General features: G+C 40.6%; 1 protein-coding gene across 2 annotated transcripts in view; it reads right to left on the minus strand.

Moving 5' to 3' along the window:
• Window positions 1–487: 487 nt before the first annotated feature.
• LOC146559959 (roundabout homolog 2) overlaps window positions 488–18,661 on the minus strand; it is a 73,159-nt gene continuing 54,985 nt past the window's right edge. For both annotated transcript variants that reach the window (XM_085243705.1, XM_085243706.1), the window contains exons 12-26: window positions 16,665–16,831; window positions 16,198–16,319; window positions 15,770–15,986; window positions 13,837–13,955; window positions 12,768–12,945; window positions 11,305–11,523; window positions 10,315–10,357; window positions 10,084–10,220; window positions 9,714–10,001; window positions 6,964–7,102; window positions 4,826–5,148; window positions 4,509–4,625; window positions 2,974–3,120; window positions 2,534–2,655; window positions 488–1,116 (exon numbers count right to left, since the gene is read on the minus strand). In XM_085243705.1, the coding sequence (XP_085099831.1) occupies window positions 1,105–1,116; window positions 2,534–2,655; window positions 2,974–3,120; window positions 4,509–4,625; window positions 4,826–5,148; window positions 6,964–7,102; window positions 9,714–10,001; window positions 10,084–10,220; window positions 10,315–10,357; window positions 11,305–11,523; window positions 12,768–12,945; window positions 13,837–13,955; window positions 15,770–15,986; window positions 16,198–16,319; window positions 16,665–16,831 (2,350 nt within the window). In that variant the 3' untranslated portion in view covers window positions 488–1,104. The remainder of the gene's footprint in view (window positions 1,117–2,533; window positions 2,656–2,973; window positions 3,121–4,508; window positions 4,626–4,825; window positions 5,149–6,963; window positions 7,103–9,713; window positions 10,002–10,083; window positions 10,221–10,314; window positions 10,358–11,304; window positions 11,524–12,767; window positions 12,946–13,836; window positions 13,956–15,769; window positions 15,987–16,197; window positions 16,320–16,664; window positions 16,832–18,661) is intronic.

Consider the following 18,661-nt stretch of genomic DNA (forward strand, 5'->3'; position numbering starts at 1 on the left):
CATACAGGTGAGGAGAAGCTTTGCAGGTGTTAATAATTTATTTTATTTGCACAAAGCCAATTCACAGCAGCAGTCTTCTCGGGATACTATTGTATCACACAGCAAAGCTCCTGCGTCCTGGAGAGAAAGAACAAAAGAAAGCACACATTTCATTCCACTTAAACATTTAGAAAATGTGTGCTGTTTAATTAATAATTTACATGCTTGATTTAGCATAGCTTTTTAACTTCATGGTAAATTTCTTGTCTCATATGAACCCCTCAGACTCGCTTGGATTTAATAAGGTTTTTATTTTGATCTTTCGCTACCAAATACTCATTATGAGTTTGGCCGTTAAACACAGTTTGGTGACTCTTTAATGATGACTGTGGATATCGTTATCGAAAAGCAAAAATACGGCATTAAATCAACGCTCACTCATGTGTGCACATAAAGAGGGCCGAGTGTGCACAGATCACCATCATTCAGTATAACTCAGAGATAGATGGAAACGTTTTTCTAACAAATGCTTTATTGGTCGGTTTAAAAATGAACACACCGGTGATCTACAGGAGTACCACGGTACACAGTCACACAAAGATTACAGAAAAAACAGTAGCACACACAAACACAACACACATGCACGCGCACGCACACCGACATGATGGGTTATTAGCACATTATCTGCCTCGTGACGTCTCCCATCAGTATGGTTTGATGGTTCAGGAGTAAACAGAAGATACATTCAATAATCAGCTGTACAACAATGTAATACTTGGATTCAACCCTACCCACCCCCACAATTTGTTAAAAATACAATATTTTCCCGCAGATCTGCAGATTTTTGTAATATATTTAACCATATCTTTTAAAAAAATTGGAAAGATGTCTATATACACAGAGGAGGAGTAACGGAAATCACAAAAAATAAAGATTAAACCAATAAAATAAGATTAAAAAAAAAAAAATAGAAATAGTTTGTGAAAAGGCAGATGGCAAGCCTCGACACGTTCCCTTTTGTCTTCAGTTTTTCAGCAGATACCATGGCAACAGATTGATGGTTCGCAAAGACGGGAAATCAGGGAGGAAAAATGGACGGTGTCACATGGCGTAATCGGCGACTGTCTACATGAGATTCTGGAAAGAAAAGACACAACAAAGATTAATGGGACAACAGTGTATGACTGCACAGATCAGCATCATTTAAATACAGTTTACAACAAGCACGAGCCTGAATGATTGAATGATCTTTTTGAAAGCTGAGGCTATATATGATATTTTAACTGCAGTTGTTTAGTGGGTAGTGCATGAAAACTGCTCATTCTTTAAAAAACTGTTTAAAAAAGACAAATTGCTAAAATTAATATACTTTGAGGAATCCCAAAAACAATAACTCAGATGACATTGTGTTTTTTTTAGATGTATTTCTTAAATATTCCCAACTATATTACATTTTATTCCCAAAGACTCTGAAAAAAAATATATACACCAGATATATTGAATCATATCTCAATAACAGGCACCAAATCATGCTCCGAAAATGAGATTTGAAAAGTGATTGTGGACATACCAGGCAGGGGGATGGCTAGAAAGTAAGAGGATTATATTTGGGCACTTCAACTTCACCACACTCCTTACAATTAAGGCCTCACTCACACAGGACTAGAGACCAGTTGGCAAACCTCTTGGTCGTTTGGGAAAAATGTGTGTCCCCTGATTCATTTCTGTTGGCCAGTGATTGCTGGCAGTCACAAAGTGAAATTAGCCACAACCAAAAACCTTCCTTGTAATTTCTTTAGTAGCTAGCAGACAGTCACACGTCTGCACACTGAGTGGCAGTGAAACTGGAAAGAAACTTGTGTTTGACCCAATGAGCAAGCAGTTTCACAGCCAGACTACTCCTCTTTGTCACATCGGTAAAAACGATAATCTCAAGGCTGACATCACTGGAGCCACATCCATCTTTTATTCTGTCTATGCAACCACGATGTTTTAAAAAAAAGTGCAACTGTAACTTTGAAGGCAAACATTCTGCATTTTTAGTTTGTGTCATGCTGTTCACAGTTAGTTAGCTATGCAAACTACGGGAGCAATCACAGAGAGGTTTTTTCCCTAGTGACCTGTGGCTGTCAGAGCTCAGTCACGCAGTCTCTAGGGCTGTGACTGAGCAAACAACAAACAGGCTAAACTTTTAAGCCTAAAGATAGCGACTTTAATTAGAAAAAGACAGATTTCAGGGAATGAGTGCGTTGCATACTCATTGGTAAAGCATAGAATTATTTCAACTGTATCTATTCACCTGTCTGTAGGTCTTTTTTAGGTTGTTTAAAAATCACCACATTTATAGATATATACTTCTACTTTGGATTCAGAGATTTTCCTGAGAAACTGCAGTACTTTTTTGAGTTTTAGATAACTATTTGTATCTCTCCTCTAAAACCTGCAGTAAACTTTTGCCATTCACTGTCTCAGCCTGCCCTCAGGTTGCTGTTGAACGGACTGTGCACCACATTATAAAGGCTATGTCTGTTCAGTGGTTTCAGCCCCAGTGTACCTCATTTCTCCTAAGACCAGCACTAGATGGTTGCTGAAACACTCCTCCACCAAGGGACCCGTAGTTTGACGTCTGGACGTTGGGCACGATGCTTGACTGTCCGTACGGGATTACATTCTCATCTGCAGATGACAAACAGATAACTCAAAGTCACAGCTGTATTTATATAGGTTAAACCCAGAGTGATGGAGCACAGTGCAAATAGACCCCCTGCTACTAAAAGCAAGGCTGCTTGACTATGGGATGATAAGTGTGCAAACATTCGGTGGCAGTTGTTTCTTTCTCAGCCCAAAGGGATTTGCATGGAGCATCACAATAACATTAATACATATCAGTTGAGGTCCAGCTGTTGAAGCTAGGCGGCATGCGATGCAAAGACAGATGTTGCTCTTTTATCTTTTTGCTGAATGATGCTCCAGGATGCTGCATTATGTGCTTACCCTGCGATAACCACTTTGTAGATCCTCTCCTCTTCTGTAGAGTGGGTGAGTCACTCCCCTCTTTGTCTGCTCGACTGCGGCTCAACACATCAGCCAAGAGCTGCAGGGAGTCATCTGTGCGGAGAGGAGCCGGTGGAGGGGGGAGCTCTGCGCATGATTGATAATTGATGATTAAAAAAATAAATAAACAGAGTATTTTGACTTTAAAGAAATAGTTTGACATTTTGGGGAAAAGACGCTTAATTGCTTTCTTGCCAAGAGTTAGATGAGAGGATACCACTGTCTGTTTATTATATATGAAGCTAAACATAGTAGTGCACACAGTAATCTTTGCACAAAGACTGGAAACAGTAGGGAATGGTTAACTTAGTGCTGCTCTAAAGCAGCAGCAGCAGTGCCTCTAAGGCTAACTGATTATATCTTGTTTGTTAAATTAGTTAACTACAAATGGCGATTTTACATGGTGCTATTAGCCAAATTCACAGAAGAGAATGCATTATTTAAAACTCTCAGGGAGTAAATTAACGATCATATTTGCCAAAAAGTTACTACTTTATAAATAAGCTTTACTAAACATTTACAAATATCAGAAAGAACAGAAATAATCCAAAGTGAATTCTTGCACTTGATTATGAAGTCTGCTGCCATGCTAGCCACTCTGGGGTGCTTTACTGGGATAAGTGCTAACACCAGAATGCTGTTATGCTCACAATAATAATGATGACCTTCCGAGGGGTCGCCAAGTATAATGTTCGAGGTATTGAAAGTCTTAAAGCAGTATATTAGCATAATGATATTTGTTAATTAACTGTAAGGTGTGATAAGTTAGATAACTTATAAAACTGAATAGACTATGGTGCCTTATATTCACCAAAGCAATTAGAATCCAGTCTCTGGGGAAAATGAAGGTCAGGAAAAAATCAAAAAAGTCAATTTGGCAGTCCAGCCAGCAGCTGTTGAGATATTTAAGTCAGTTAACTACAAAACATCACAAATTGATTACATTTGAAAGGCTGAAGTTCAGTAGGCAAAGGCATCACGTTGCATTAAAGACTATAAACTCTTTAGAAAGATGTATACAGAGGCCATAAATTAAGTGTACCCTGTTCTTTGGACTTCTATATAGCTCGTCAACCTTCAGCAGCAAAAGAGCCAAAAGAGCCATTTTAGCCCCAAATTAATTTTTTTTTTACATAATTATTTTTCAAAGCTTGTGGGAACAGCAGCTGAAGGGCTAAAGAGCCGCATGAGGCTCGTAAACCACAGGTTACCAACTTCCGTTCTCTAAAATCAGACTTCTTTTTGAACCTGTGAGACTCGCCCCCTGCTGGCCACTAGAAAGAATTCACATTTGAGCCACTTCCTCACTGGCTTCTCTTTTCAGATCTGGAGGCTACAATCATTTTTATACACAGTCTTAATTGGTGACCGAACACTCTAACAGAGCACTCCAGAGAGCCAAGCTGCCAGAGTGGTTAATATGCCTCATTCAGCCTAAAACAGAAATTAGAAGCATGCGGTGGAGCACATCATACCTGCTTCACTCTGCAGATCTCTCTTGTTTGGTCCATCCTTGGGCGTTTTCTTCTTACTCTTGGATCTGTGCGCCGGGGCTGTGGGGCTCGACTCTGCAGCTGTAACAGGAAATTGTCCTGACGGGAAAGAACACTGATGTCATCCTCAGGAACACGAACAGGGAAAACTAAGAAACGCTGAGCGCCACTCTGAATAAATGCAACATGATTTTCGTGTACAAATTCTCTCCGTTTAGTTACATCATAAACTAAATTATACATGACACTATGTGGTTGTGTGTGGATGCTGTGAAGCATTAAGCTGAATTCAAACTGACCTTTACCAAGGCTTTCCCCCTTGAAATCATCTACCCACTGGCTAGTGCGGTATACCTCACTGCCATCCTGGGCCTTCATGTTGGTAAACAGATCGGGGTTAGACTGGGAGACCAAGTGGTGACGTGCCAAGAGGTCAAAATGCTGCAGCCGTGGACTGTCATTAGGCTTGGATGCATCTTGCTGGTGGGGAGATGTCAAAGTTGCAGTGTAGGACAGCTCATCTGGTTTAGAGGGCAGGCTGGGGAGTTCCTCCCTGGAAGTGTCCATCAGGTAGGTTCTGGCTGGCAGAGGAGGACACCAGTCATCGTCCTCCTCCTCAGAGCTAAGGGACAAGAGAAGGCAGTGAGTGTGCATCTTTGAGGAAATTACCACATATAAAAACTAGCTTATAAACAACAGTCCAGATGTGAGTGAATGGCTGAACTAACCACCAATCCGTGTCATCAGTTTAAACTAATCATGTTTTACTGAATATTTTAAGTATCATACGGTTTTGTGCAAAAGTCTTGAGCCACCCTTTATCTCTTTATAATTTGCCAGGATGGTATTAGATGGTTGATAAAAGGCTGATGATAATTTTCTGTGTTCATAATTCCATCAATTTTGACAATATCTCCAACACCACTGGCTGGAATGCTCCAACCCATGACAGAGTGTCCACCATGTTTTAAAGATGGCTGTAGACACTCACTGTTGTGCCTCTCTTCTTTGGGTTCATTAGTCCATTCAAGTTCTCGTTTGAGTTGTGGCAAGCACCAAGCAACCAAAAAACGTTGCTTTGAAAGTGGTCAGGTACAAGGAGTAGTCTGAAACACGCCACGGTAAAAAACCAAAAACCTTTGAAAACCCTCCAGAAAGCCAGCACTTTAGAAAGGAAGGGTGACTCAAGACTTTTACAAAGTACCGCACAGTATTAAACAATCAGAGATGTAAAGCTACCTGCTGTGGCGACAGAAAAACAAAAGCAATGTAATGTTTTTTTACTCCCATGAACCTGCATTTTATTCACACAGACAACTAAGTTCAAACATTCGGTATGTTTGAACTTATAAGTAAAATATCAGCTCATTTAGAACTTAATGCCAGCCTTACTTTTGTTGAAGTGGGATCGTTAGAAACTGAACAAATTATGGAAAACAACATTTTTTTTTAAATTCACTGTTTACTTTTTTCCTCATAGCAGAGGCTTCACAGACCAGCATGTTGAGAAAAGAAGCTGAAATGAGCCAAGATTTTAGACTTTAAACATATAATTAGTGTTTTGCGCTTACAGCTACTACAGATGCGTGCGTTTACTTGTTGATTTTTCCGTCTATGAGGATTTTGTGATAATCTGCAAACTAAAACACACAAATGTCAAGCTGCTAGATCACACAAGCTTGTAACATGTCAAAACAAACATCTGGTGTTGAGATACTTCCAATAACTGTGCACAGAAATACCACTAACACCACTATATATGTAAAAAATATTCAAATCAATTCAGTTTTATTTATATAGCACCAAATCACAACAACAGTCACCTCAAGGCGCTTTATACTGCAACTTAAAGACCCTTCAATAATAATATATATTAAAAAAATAATAACCTAATTTCAAGTCCTTGTGGGAAAAGGGAACCAGTGTAGCATTCCCGAAGACCAGAGCCACCTCCATAATTTCTGTTGTCACTTCAATGCCGTCAGGGCTAATTTAATGAACGATGTGTCATTGAAAAGGCAAAGTACTAATCCACCCTGTCAGATGGTGGCTAATGTCGTTAGGAAAGACACGGCACAGTCAGACCAGCCCTCCGATATGTCCGCAATCTAATCTGTCAGAACTAGTTAGAATGGACGCTCCCTTCTGCAGCCCCAAAGCACGATCTACTCACTGCCCGCAGACACAGCTGTTAATGTGAAAACTCCCCAGACTCCAAACTTCACTCAAGTTTTGCTTGGCAGTCACAGCACAGTTCTAGGGCAGTTTTGATATCCATCTGCCTTAACTGCCTCTGTCATATAGGTGAAGGCAGAGGCCTCCATGCTAAAAATAAACTGACTGATCACACAAAAATAAATGCCACTGTTCTTGGAGGGGGGTAAAGAAGTGGCCTTAACAACAACCTGACATTTAACAGTGCAGTGATTTGTCTCACCTGTGCTGCTCATCTTCTTTGTGTGTTTTTGTATGGTGTCCATCTTTATTGGTGGGAAGAGGTAGAGACAAGACATCCACCCAGGTGAGAGGACCTGACTTGGATGATGTCCCAGTAGACCTCTGCTTTACCAGTTTGTCTAAAAAAAACCCAAACAATGTGTGAGCCATAATCGTTGTGTTACTCGTTTCCACACTAAAGCTCAAACTGCTTGCTAAGTAAAGGTTTTTAAATACGTCCTTTCTGTGTCCACAGCTGTTAGCGCCTCAAAGAATTTTCCTTTTACTGACCATTTTATATCTTCAAGGGCACCTTAAGCTTCTGTAGAATCACTGGATATCAAAAGGAATGAAGCACTTAACCTCCGCATACCTTTCCATTCACACAGTATGTTTCAAAGTTTCAGAGCATGGCAGGCTTATTCACAAAGCACCTTTCAATAAGCCAATTCAAAGCCCAGGATATTGGATATAAAAGGGCATTTAAGTACAGGGAGTGCAGAATTATTAGGCAAGTTGTATTTTTGAGGAATAATTTTATTATTGAACAACAACCATGTTCTCAATGAACCCAAAAAACACATTAATATCAAAGCTGAATGTTTTTGGAAGTAGGTTTTAGTTTGTTTTTAGTTTTAGCTATTTTAGGGGGATATCTGTGTGTGGAGGTGACTATTACTGTGCATAATTATTAGGCAACTTAACAAAAAACAAATATATACCCATTTCAATTACTTACTTTTACCAGTGACACCAATATAACATCTCCACATTCACAAATATACATTTCTGACATTCAAAAACAAAACAAAAACAAATCAGCGACCAATATAGCCACCTTTCTTTGCAAGGACACTCAAAAGCCTGCCATCCATGGATCCTGTCAGTGTTTTGATCTGTTCACCATCAACATTGCGTGCAGCAGCAACCACAGCCTCCCAGACACTGTTCAGAGAGGTGTACTGTTTTCCCTCCTTGTAAATCTCACATTTGATGATGGACCACAGGTTCTCAATGGGGTTCAGATCAGGTGAACAAGGAGGCCATGTCATTAGTTTTTCTTCTTTTATACCCTTTCTTGCCAGCCACGCTGTGGAGTACTTGGACGCGTGTGATGGAGCATTGCCCTGCATGAAAATCATGTTTTTCTTGAAGGATGCAGACTTCTTCCTGTACCACTGCTTGAAGAAGGTGTCTTCCAGAAACTGGCAGTAGGACTGGGAGTTGAGCTTGACTCCATCCTCAACCCGAAAAGGCCCCACAAGCTCATCTTTGATGATACCAGCCCAAACCAGTACTCCACCTCCACCTTGCTGGCGTCTGAGTCGGACTGGAGCTCTCTGCCCTTTACCAATCCAGCCACGGGCCCATCCATCTGGCCCATCAAGACTCACTCTCATTTCATCAGTGCATAAAACCTTAGAAAAACCAGTCTTGAGATATTTCTTGGCCCAGTCTTGACGTTTCAGCTTGTGTGTCTTGTTCAGTGGTGGTCGTCTTTCAGCCTTTCTTACCTTGGCCATGTCTCTGAGTATTGCACACCTTGTGCTTTTGGGCACTCCAGTGATGTTGCAGCTCTGAAATATGGCCAAACTGGTGGCAAGTGGCATCTTGGCAGCTGCACGCTTGACTTTTCTCAGTTCATGGGCAGTTATTTTGCACCTTGGTTTTTCCACACGCTTCTTGTGACCCTGTTGACTATTTTGAATGAAACGCTTGATTGTTCGATGATCACGCTTCAGAAGCTTTGCAATTTTGAGACTGCTGCATCCCTCTGCAAGATATCTCACTATTTTTGACTTTTCTGAGCCTGTCAAGTCCTTCTTTTGACCCATTTTGTCAAAGGAAAGGATGTTGCCTAATAATTATGCACACCTGATATAGGGTGTTGATGTCATTAGACCACACCCCTTCTCATTACAGAGATGCACATCACCTAATATGCTTAATTGGTAGTAGGCTTTCGAGCCTATACAGCTTGGAGTAAGACAACATGCATGAAGAGGATGATGTGGACAAAATACTCATTTGCCTAATAATTCTGCACTCCCTGTATATATCATATGTGAGTTAATGAAGCTGCCCAAGCTTTCACATGTGGGTGGAAGTATACGTGTTGTAGGTGGTTACAACACTTGCATATAAGAAAAGAGATGAAAACATTGCACTATGGCAGCCATATAAACTATCTATAAAACAAAGCACTATTGGCCAATGTCAAGCTACAGAAAAAAAAGGCAGCTCACTAATATTTCCTTTTTAAGGTTGCAGTGCTCTAATAAATGTAATTACACAAGCAACGTCTCAGATTGTTACACGTAATCACAAGTCTACACAGTTTTATGAAGTTAACTTATTACTATGGAACTGCAGTGCGTTCAGAAAATGAAAAAAGATGAATGCAGACCTTCCCGTGTAATCATGTCGTTCTATATCGTCCAAGAAAAGATCTCATTACTGTGCAATCTCGTAATTAAAACATCTTAAAAAGGTTAAGGTGGTTACAAATGATCCATTTTGAATAACAGAACAGGTGTTTTCTTTCCCGCAAAATTAAATGAATGTGTGATTTTCAAATGGTCATTAACCGTCTCAACAGATTTTCAAGAAGCATAATGATGCCATAACCACAACTACAGAAAATTATTTTTCTCATGACTGCGTATAAAGAGCCAGACAGACAACCACATTTCCAGTTAAGCTGTCCAAAGATACATTTTTAGATCTTTTCCGCTTCCACAAAATTCTCACCGTTGCTCTTCTTGCTGTACTGAAGCTTGGCGTATTCAGATCCAGAGTGACCAGACTTTATGGTCCAATGATCCAGGTCCTGCTCCAGACCTCCAAACCCACTGTTTGACAGTATTGGGTTGCTGCTGTAAGGGTCTGGACCCTGGTTGTAGGACGTGCTCGAGTAGGTGTCGTAGTACGCCAGGAGGTCGTCTTCAGCCGTTGTGTTGATGGTGCTGTAGATGGGACTGTCGTTGGACGCCGCGCTGTGCTTCTCTGACTGGTTTGGGTAGTTTATGATCCCAACAGCTGCACAGCAAATGACTATGTTACATTAACAAGGACAATCTTTTATTCAGCACTCTAGCATTTCACATCAGAGAGCTCTTACTGTTGTAATATCTCTCTGAATCCAGTTTGCCAGAGCAGCAGTTGACCGAGTCTTTGCTGTTGTGAGTCAGGTTTGGAGTGGGCCAAGAGTCTGCCAGCCAGGGGTAGTTGCCCATATTTGATCCCAACAAGCCAGGCCTGGGAAGAAAGATGAGATTATATCAATACTGCTTCTATGAAACACACAGTGACACTAATCATCTGATGAATCAAATCATAACGTAGAGTTTACCCTCCATTAATGATTCCTGATCCCTCACTGTGAGCGAAGCCAACTGCAAGAGGAAAAAAGAGCAAAGTTATAAATTTGGAAAACAGCAAAGAAGATAAAGCTTTTGCTTTAAGCCCCTTTTTTCCCAAAGAGCCACTGAAAGATAAAGATGTTTTGGACCGAATTATCATGCTCCATAACCAAATAAACAGTTTATCCCACACGGGGGTTTAAGAAAGCAGATTTGAATTGATATTTTATGAGGGTGCACTGTTGACCTACATACACCAAGAGGAACACAGCAGATCTATATAGCGTATGCCTGCAATACATAAAAATGCAGATGTCATTTTTCTGCTGCTGTATCTGGAGTTAGGGATGGTTAAAATCCATTTTTAATTAAATAAAGAAATCCATACCATAAAGTGAAAGACATACATGCAACATTATGAAATATTAATGCGAAAATTAAATTGCATATTTGCTCCTAAGGCCTTGAGCCATTATTGAGCAAATACATCTCAAAGTCAGACAAGAACTGAGAACTGATGTGCTGTGTGCTTCTGAGCCAAAGGGCATCAAGTAAAGTGTGCGCTGAGCTTTTTACATATGCTTCAGAGTGTCTCTTGAGGGTTTTTTTTTCTTTTTTTCCCTTTGCTCCTGCCATGAAGACTACCCAGTGGGAATAAATATATTTTAATTAACTGAATATGCGATTAAAGTGCAGGCATCGCTTTGCAAAGTACAAACTAAAATTGAAAACATTCATCACTGCTCCAGATATCCCCGGAGGTCTATTAAGAACTTTGTCACTGTCATTGGATGAAAACAAAATCTGATGGTTTGCGTCTTTTTTTCTCTTTTATGTCTCCGTTACATAATGAGTCGTCTGTGACAGGGTTCATCAAATCATCTCGAGTCCTGTGACGATAACCTCTCCTGCTTTTTACTTTTTTTTCTCTACCTAAAGCAGGTAAGTAAGTCATAGTTAATCCCTCCTCCCCCCCTCACCTGCTGGGGTGTATGCGAAGGATGTGGTATAGTGTCCCAGCTGCTTCCTCCTTCGGTGGCGACAGTATAGCCACCCGCTGAAGCCCATCAGCACCAACCACGCAGCCACACCCAGCCCAGCGATGAAGGCTGGCTGGCGGATGACGCTTGTGATCTGCTCTGCTATGCTGAGGTCATCGCCCTTAGTCACGGTCGTTGAAGTCTTCTCAAGCGGGGGAGCTGAAAGAGAAGCGATCCAGTTAATGGAGCCACATGATACACAGCCAAAGCAGAGAGCTGTCAGTCACTTCAGAGTAGAAAAAAAACAAGCTTTTTAAATGGTTTTGTTTCCTCACATATCATTCAGGGTGATTAAATAGTAAACTGAGTAAATTCTTCTTTTAATGGGCCAGCACAGTCGAGGGGATTAGGATCAAATTGGGGCATTAAAGCACTTGAAAACTGGTTAAACGTGAAGGAAGTTATATTGATTTTATTTGTGGACATACTTCCTGCCTGCACAGACACGCATTAGGAGATGTGCCGGAGACGCCCCAAAGGAACAACAGGTGGAAAGTTACAACTTACAAGCAGTTTATCTTAGCCATATATAATTAGTCTGCCATCTATAATCCAGTTTTGAGATCCTTTCCCAGATGCCTTAACGCCCACTCACATCCTGGGCCATTTGACCTCAGGAAATAGGGTGGGGCCAGGTTTCACAGTGGATTCACCCGAAACCTTGGCTGTCTGTGACCCACACCTGTTTTAACACCTTGGCTCGTGTGATTAGGTAGAGGATCAATAGGGGGTCCATGACCCTCTTGTCGGACACTCCCATAGGGCTTAAAATCTGTTGCTCTGGTGGAGAGTCCCAAGTTCACTACACATGGTTGCAATTATTTTAGGGTTGTAAATTATCTTTCCCTAGTTTGACTGTATCATAAAACTGTAACTTGTGTTGGTACGGATTAAACAAGACATAGAAGACATGCTAGTTTTTCCACCTTTGGTGTTTTTAGACTTTTTGATAAGCCAAGTTAGATCCAACAGAAGAAGTGAGAAGATCTCACCTAACTTTCATCAATAACTCAAATAGGTAAGTTTCCCATGTTTTCTGTAAAAGGGTTACAAGTAAAAGAAAAACATTTCAGGAAACACTGGAAGCAAAACATGTTCTTTGGAAGCAACACATCTTCTCTGACTATGTGACTAATATAGCCAAGTAAATTAAAAAGCAGAGCCACAGAGACACAAAACTAAACAAAATAAATGGCAAACTTATTATGCAATCACAACTACTGACTCAAATTCGTGACAAACACCTGCAAAAGTTAGTGTTGGTGATGCACCAGCTTTAATCGTATTCATGCAGCGCAGTCAACTCTCCACATACACATTTTACATGTGGTAAAGTCAGCTTGCAGAGTGCGTCTTGGCATATTTCGGCGTGTGTAGTAACTGTAACAGTTTGACTGACTCACTGAGAAGCAGGCTGACAGGCGGACTCTGAGCGCCCACACCCAGGCTGGTGACAGCAGCCACCATCACGGTGTAACGGACTTCAGGCAGCAGGCCCGTCAGCAGGATGGACAGGACTGCTCCATCCACGGTTCGGTTTATTTGGTTCTCCTGCTCAACGCCGCTGCCCAGACACCAGACCTGTGTGACACCAAAGTTTAAGGTCCTCACAATTTAGGCAACTCGCACATGAAAGTTGCTCTACAATGGTACAAGACTACTATCCATAGGATATAAGCAACAGGTACAAGGAGTGCTTAGTATGTAAAATCTTCCCTTCCAAGACTTCGCACCACCTCTGCCATAATCCCCACACCTGTCCACATTCATCAACACTGAGTAAACCTTTTATTTATTCTAAATCTCCTATAGAGCATTTGTGATGAAGACACTGGGAGTTACAATGAAAATGTGTCAGGTAATACTGTGCAATATTTTCTTACGTCAGCCTTTGAGGGCTTGAACAAAATATTGGGTGTATTTCTGAGAAATTGAAATATTTAAGGGGATTAAATATGATCCCTGCCTTTGGCTGATGATCCATCACACATTCAGAAGAATATGGATTCTCATGATCAGACTCATAACTGTCTACGTGTAGACACAAGACAGCGAGAGGGAATCAAAACAATAGTACTCCATGTTCTATTTTGATGTTTTTTTCCACGCTCTGCATAAGCAGCCTGATGATTAGTAATCAGTGTTGCGCTCATTCTAAGAGACAGATAATGAGAACTCTGTTTTTTTTCACAGAGCTAACAGATGACAGGGATGGTGACTGTTCAGCCGAGAATCTGATGACACAAAACCGAGCAGCATCGCAAGTACTGGCAACACATAAAAGGCAATGACTAATTACTAATTGTTCATTAAAATCTGTGTTTTTCACAAGCATCTAAACAACCAAACCTAGGAAACACTGAGTAATGCCTGCACACAGATGCAAATCGAAAGAACAATTTGCTTTACTGACGAGCTTAACAACAGAAATAAACACCAGAGAAGAAGACAAACAGTAAAATGCGGCCTCACCTTGTACTCTCTAATTATGCCGCTCTGAATATTATGAGGCGGCGGCTCCCAGGACACGCTGATACTGGTGCTGTTGGTGAGCTGCACCACTGATACAGCCTGTGGAGGGGCACACAAAACTGCAAACAGAGATAAGAAAAAATGAGATGTTACTATAGTTATTAATACATACCAGAGCTGTGATAAGACTGTGTTTACAGGTCCATAATTCCTGCACAATTTCCTGCAAATAACAGATATAATTTATAGAAACTAGAAAAACCTGAAAGAAAATAATCCTTAATTACTTATTTATAAGCATTCTATATAAGAAAATTAAACAGTGTCTTTATTTTTCAAAATTAGGAGGTTATTTCAGATTTTTTGCTAAATTAATTAGAACTCATTCATTCCTTTGTTGTCTGATAATCTAACTCCACTGGAAAAATACTGTTTTTAAAGGATTTCTTTGCCTCATCTAAAGCACTTTAAACTGTGTAACTAATAAATCCCTCCACATTGATAAATGTGACTAAATATTATAAATAAAAAATAGTTCATAATAAATGAAAGAGCTTTAATCAGTTTTGGAAGGAAACATGTTATTTTACTTTCTTGGCAGCAGTCCTTCACCTTGCTCAACAAAAGCTGGACACAAGCGGCTTGATCTAGAGATTATGGTTAAAATCATACCTCTAAAGCTCCTAAACTAACATAATACTAACCACTTTTTATTAAACCTCTATCTATGAGTTTTTGAGTCCAGGCTAACTATTGTTATTTCCAGTTTCTATGCAAAGCTAAGCTGCTGGCTGTTGCTTCACATCGACTACAAAGAAACAAAACAGGATTTAACTGGTATCTCAAATTTGTTTAAACACATATGCTACTGTCCGGAAGCCATGAGCCATTCCTAATTTTTTCAACATTTTTGCTGGGAAAATGAAAAACAGGTGCAGCAACTGAGTAAAATATAAGACAGAAACAGAGTTTGTAAAATTGTATCAAGCCTGAAAGTCAACATTTGGAATGAAGACCTTTATTCTTCAACACAGCCTGAACTCTGTTAGGCAAGATTTCTTTTAATTTCATTAAGTAGTCTTCTGATTTAATTTCCACACGATATTGATATGTAGATCAAAATCTGATGGTACTTCCATCCATGTTCATAATTCCATCAATTTTGACAAGATTCCCAACACCACTGGCTGAAATGCAGCCCCAAGTAATGACAGAGCCTCTACAGATTTCTGTCCACATTAACCTCTTTCCTGACATCCTCTGTATAAACCGATGATTTGAACAAAAAAAAAAAAAGTAAATTTGGATTCTTTGCTCCATAAGACGTCTCCGCTGGTTTTCAGTTCTTGTGTAATTTGGCACAGCTCAGCCTTTTCTCATTTTTTCTCTTCCTTAAAAATGGCATTTTGACAGCCAACCTTCCACTGAGACCATTTGGGACGAGGCTTCAGCGATCAACTGAAGGTTGAGATGCATTTTCTGGGTCCTATGTCAGGTCTGGATATTTTTTTCAGTCTCATAAGGACATAGCTTTCAGATACTCTCCCTCTGATGTAGATCTGTATAGGTTTTTGCAACAGGCCGCTAATAACCAAGTGCATGAAAATACAGTAAGTTATGGCTCATTCTTTGAGTTCAGTGCCTTTTTTATGCTTGAATGAGTCAATGAATAAGTGGCTTAATAAGCTCTGAACATGCTCAGGTACAAGGACTGGACTGAGTTAGAAAGCAGCTAATGTCCAAAGAAAAACTGTGAAAGACCTTGAGAAAGGATTATTAGTCAAGACCACTTAGAAAAAGTACAATAGAGTTTGGCTGCTGTGCAAACATAAAGAACTGTGGGGTGTCTTAAGACTTTTGCACAGTACTGTACTTGCTTACTACTAGTTAGCATTACTTGCTACTGATTAGGTTATTAATACACATTCCTTACCCTCCTCCGAGGTACGCAGGAGAACCATGAGGCTGTCATGCCCTTGTAACTCATTGAAGTAAGGCCGGATCTTGACCTCGTACTCGGTACCACTGTGCAGATCTGCTAAGATGGTACTGTAGTCAGATGTGGCCTCCACATCTTGGACCAGCCAGGAGCTGCCAATCGTTCGATAAAATATACGGTAACCCTGAACGTACCGTGACTGACGGGCAACCTAAAGAAGGTGGAAGACAAAAAGCACAAAAACATGGTCTCACATTTAAATCAGTTATCAAAAGCAGGGAAGCGTAACCAGCTGTTTCTCTACACGTTGATCTATTGGCGTCATATAATGCTGAGCAGAGTTTCTGAAGCTAATGTTTGGAGATTAGCCTGTCCTCCACACATTACAAGCTGACTTTGAAACCCATCAGTATTAATCTCACACTCCAAGAAATCTTGGCGCTCGTAGGAGACAGAACCATCGGCTTCTGCAGGTAGACAGACACCTCTCCCAGCTCTCTCTGCACCTGTCTGTGGTCCACTCCCTGTTCAGTCGGACTCCCATCTAAGACAGCAAAGAAATCTAATCAGTCCAGCCTGGCAACATGAAAACAAAACAGCTGAATAGCAGAAATTCAGCAAAAGCAGGGAACAACTTTTTGATGAAATTCAACATTGCTCCCGGCAGAAGAGCATCACACTGAGAAAGCAATTAGTTTTGAGACTGCACATGCAAAGCAAGTTTTATTTTTCCAAAGCATGTAGCACATTATCTCTGCCTCAGCTCTACATCCAGTATCTAAAATATACTGCCTCATGGAAACTGAAACCAAGACTGAACTGTGAAGAATCTAATGAAAACCATTACATCAAAAAAGGATTTTTTTGTCTTTCATCTTATGTAACTCACCCTGTGTCCTGACAGGCTCGGAGATCGGACTGGGGTCGCTGAGGCCGTACGAGTTGACTGCTCTGACGATAAAGAGATAAACGGTGTTGGGGAAGAGTCCGACAACAGTGTGCCTCTCCTGCTTCACATGGTCCGCTACGGTCTGCCAGGTACTGCCCACTGATTGGCTGCAAGACGGATAACGTCAAAGAAAACGACTATATTAAAATTGAATTTCTTGTGATGAAGATCTGACTGTCAGAGTGAACGACTGAGATCAAAACAAGAGTGTGTGAACATGACTTAAAGGGTAGGTCAAGTCTTTATCGGGAGCGTGTTTGCTGCCTGAAAGAGTTCGGATAACTGCATGTAAAGTTGGCGCGAGGACTACAATAAACAGCTTCAAGAGATGCTTCTTTTCTCTCTCGTTATCTGTCGTGTTACCATGAGATAACAAGGTAATAGGCTTGATCACAGCTCTTCTGCTCATGCCCTAATTGCACAGACAGATGAAAGTAGAGCAGCCAGGAGAGATGTCAGGAGAGATCTGAATTTTGCATACTTAGGAAATATGGCAACTGCAGTTACGGTAGTCACCCTCATTAAGGGGTAAATACATTTTTTAATCTTGCGAGCATAAGAAAATGAAGTGTGATATCTCAAAGCAAGAATAGAAATAACCCGGAGAAAGAAAGCTATAAATATGAGCCATAGCTGTTTTTTTCTCTTCTTAATTAAATGGTAAATTATTTTGTCAGAAGAAAAAAAATAACAAAAATGCAAAAAAAAAAAGTTAAATCTCTTTTAAGCAGTTTCATATCTATTTTTTTTAGATATACTTTAGATACACTTATTTTATTAAGTACACCTATTCTTAAAAATATCCAATTAGCCAATCACAAAGCAGTAAGTAAAAGCTGTTCTGCATGGAGATAAGGTCGAGATGATGTGCTAAGGTTCAAGCCAAACAAGAGAATGAGGAAGAAAGGTGATATAAGTGACCTTAAATATCGTATGCTTGTTGGTGCCAGACGAGCTGGGATTACTATTGTTTTTCAGGGAATGGTCTGAAGAAGATAAAATATCTAGTAAGCGGCAGTTCTCTACGCGAAAATATCTTGCTGATGTCAGAGATCACAGGATAACAGCCAGGGTGCCAGCACTAACTCAAATAAACACTTGTTACAACCATGCAGAAGTGCCTCTCTGAACATCGAAGCAGATTAGCTGCAGCAGCAGAAGACCACAGCAGGTTCCACTACTGCTAAAAAACAGGAAATTAAAGTGGACAAAATGAGTAGATAAGTGTTGTCTGGGGCTCAGTTTCTCCTGCAACATTTGGATGGTAGAGACAGAATTTTACATAAACATCATGACAGGACTGATCATCCTGCCTTGTACTGTATCAATGGTTCAGGCTGCTGCTGGTGGCCCCTTAGTACCAACTGAACATTGTTTAAACACCACAGCCTGCCTGAGTACTGTCACTACCCAACAGGAGATTTATTCCGCAGTGACTGTGTGACGCTATCATGTCAATAAGGACCAAAGTCTCAGAGGAATGTTCCCAGCACCGTGTTCAATCTCTGCCATGAAGAATTAAGGCAGTTCTGAAGGCAACATGGGATCTTAAGCGCATTTCTTTACAGTGCTGCAGTGGTTAGCACTGATGGCTCACAGCAAAGCGGTTCTGTGTTTGAATCTGTGTGGTTTGCATGTGCTTACTCCAGCTTCCTCCCACAGTAAAATGACACACGTGTTAGGTTAATCGGTGAATAAAACTTGGCTGCAAGTATGGCTGTGAAGGGTTGTCTGTGTCTGTATTTTAATCCTATGATAGACTACCCAGGGAGTACCCCGACTATCACCCAATGACAGCTGGGATAGGCTCCAACCCCCCTCCCTCTGTGATATTTAAAATGGAAAACAGTGAATAATTTCTTCTAATCTCCTAAAAAGAAAACTAAAATAGAAAACTGACACCACAGTCTTAATGCAAATCAGTGCTAATCTTCTTC

The sequence above is a fragment of the Mchenga conophoros genome, linkage group LG14 (genome assembly GCF_057382185.1).
Source record: "Mchenga conophoros isolate Kocher_MC1m ecotype Shallow Benthic linkage group LG14, M_conophoros_male_GT1.1, whole genome shotgun sequence".
In the NCBI taxonomy this organism is placed as follows: domain Eukaryota; kingdom Metazoa; phylum Chordata; class Actinopteri; order Cichliformes; family Cichlidae; genus Mchenga; species Mchenga conophoros.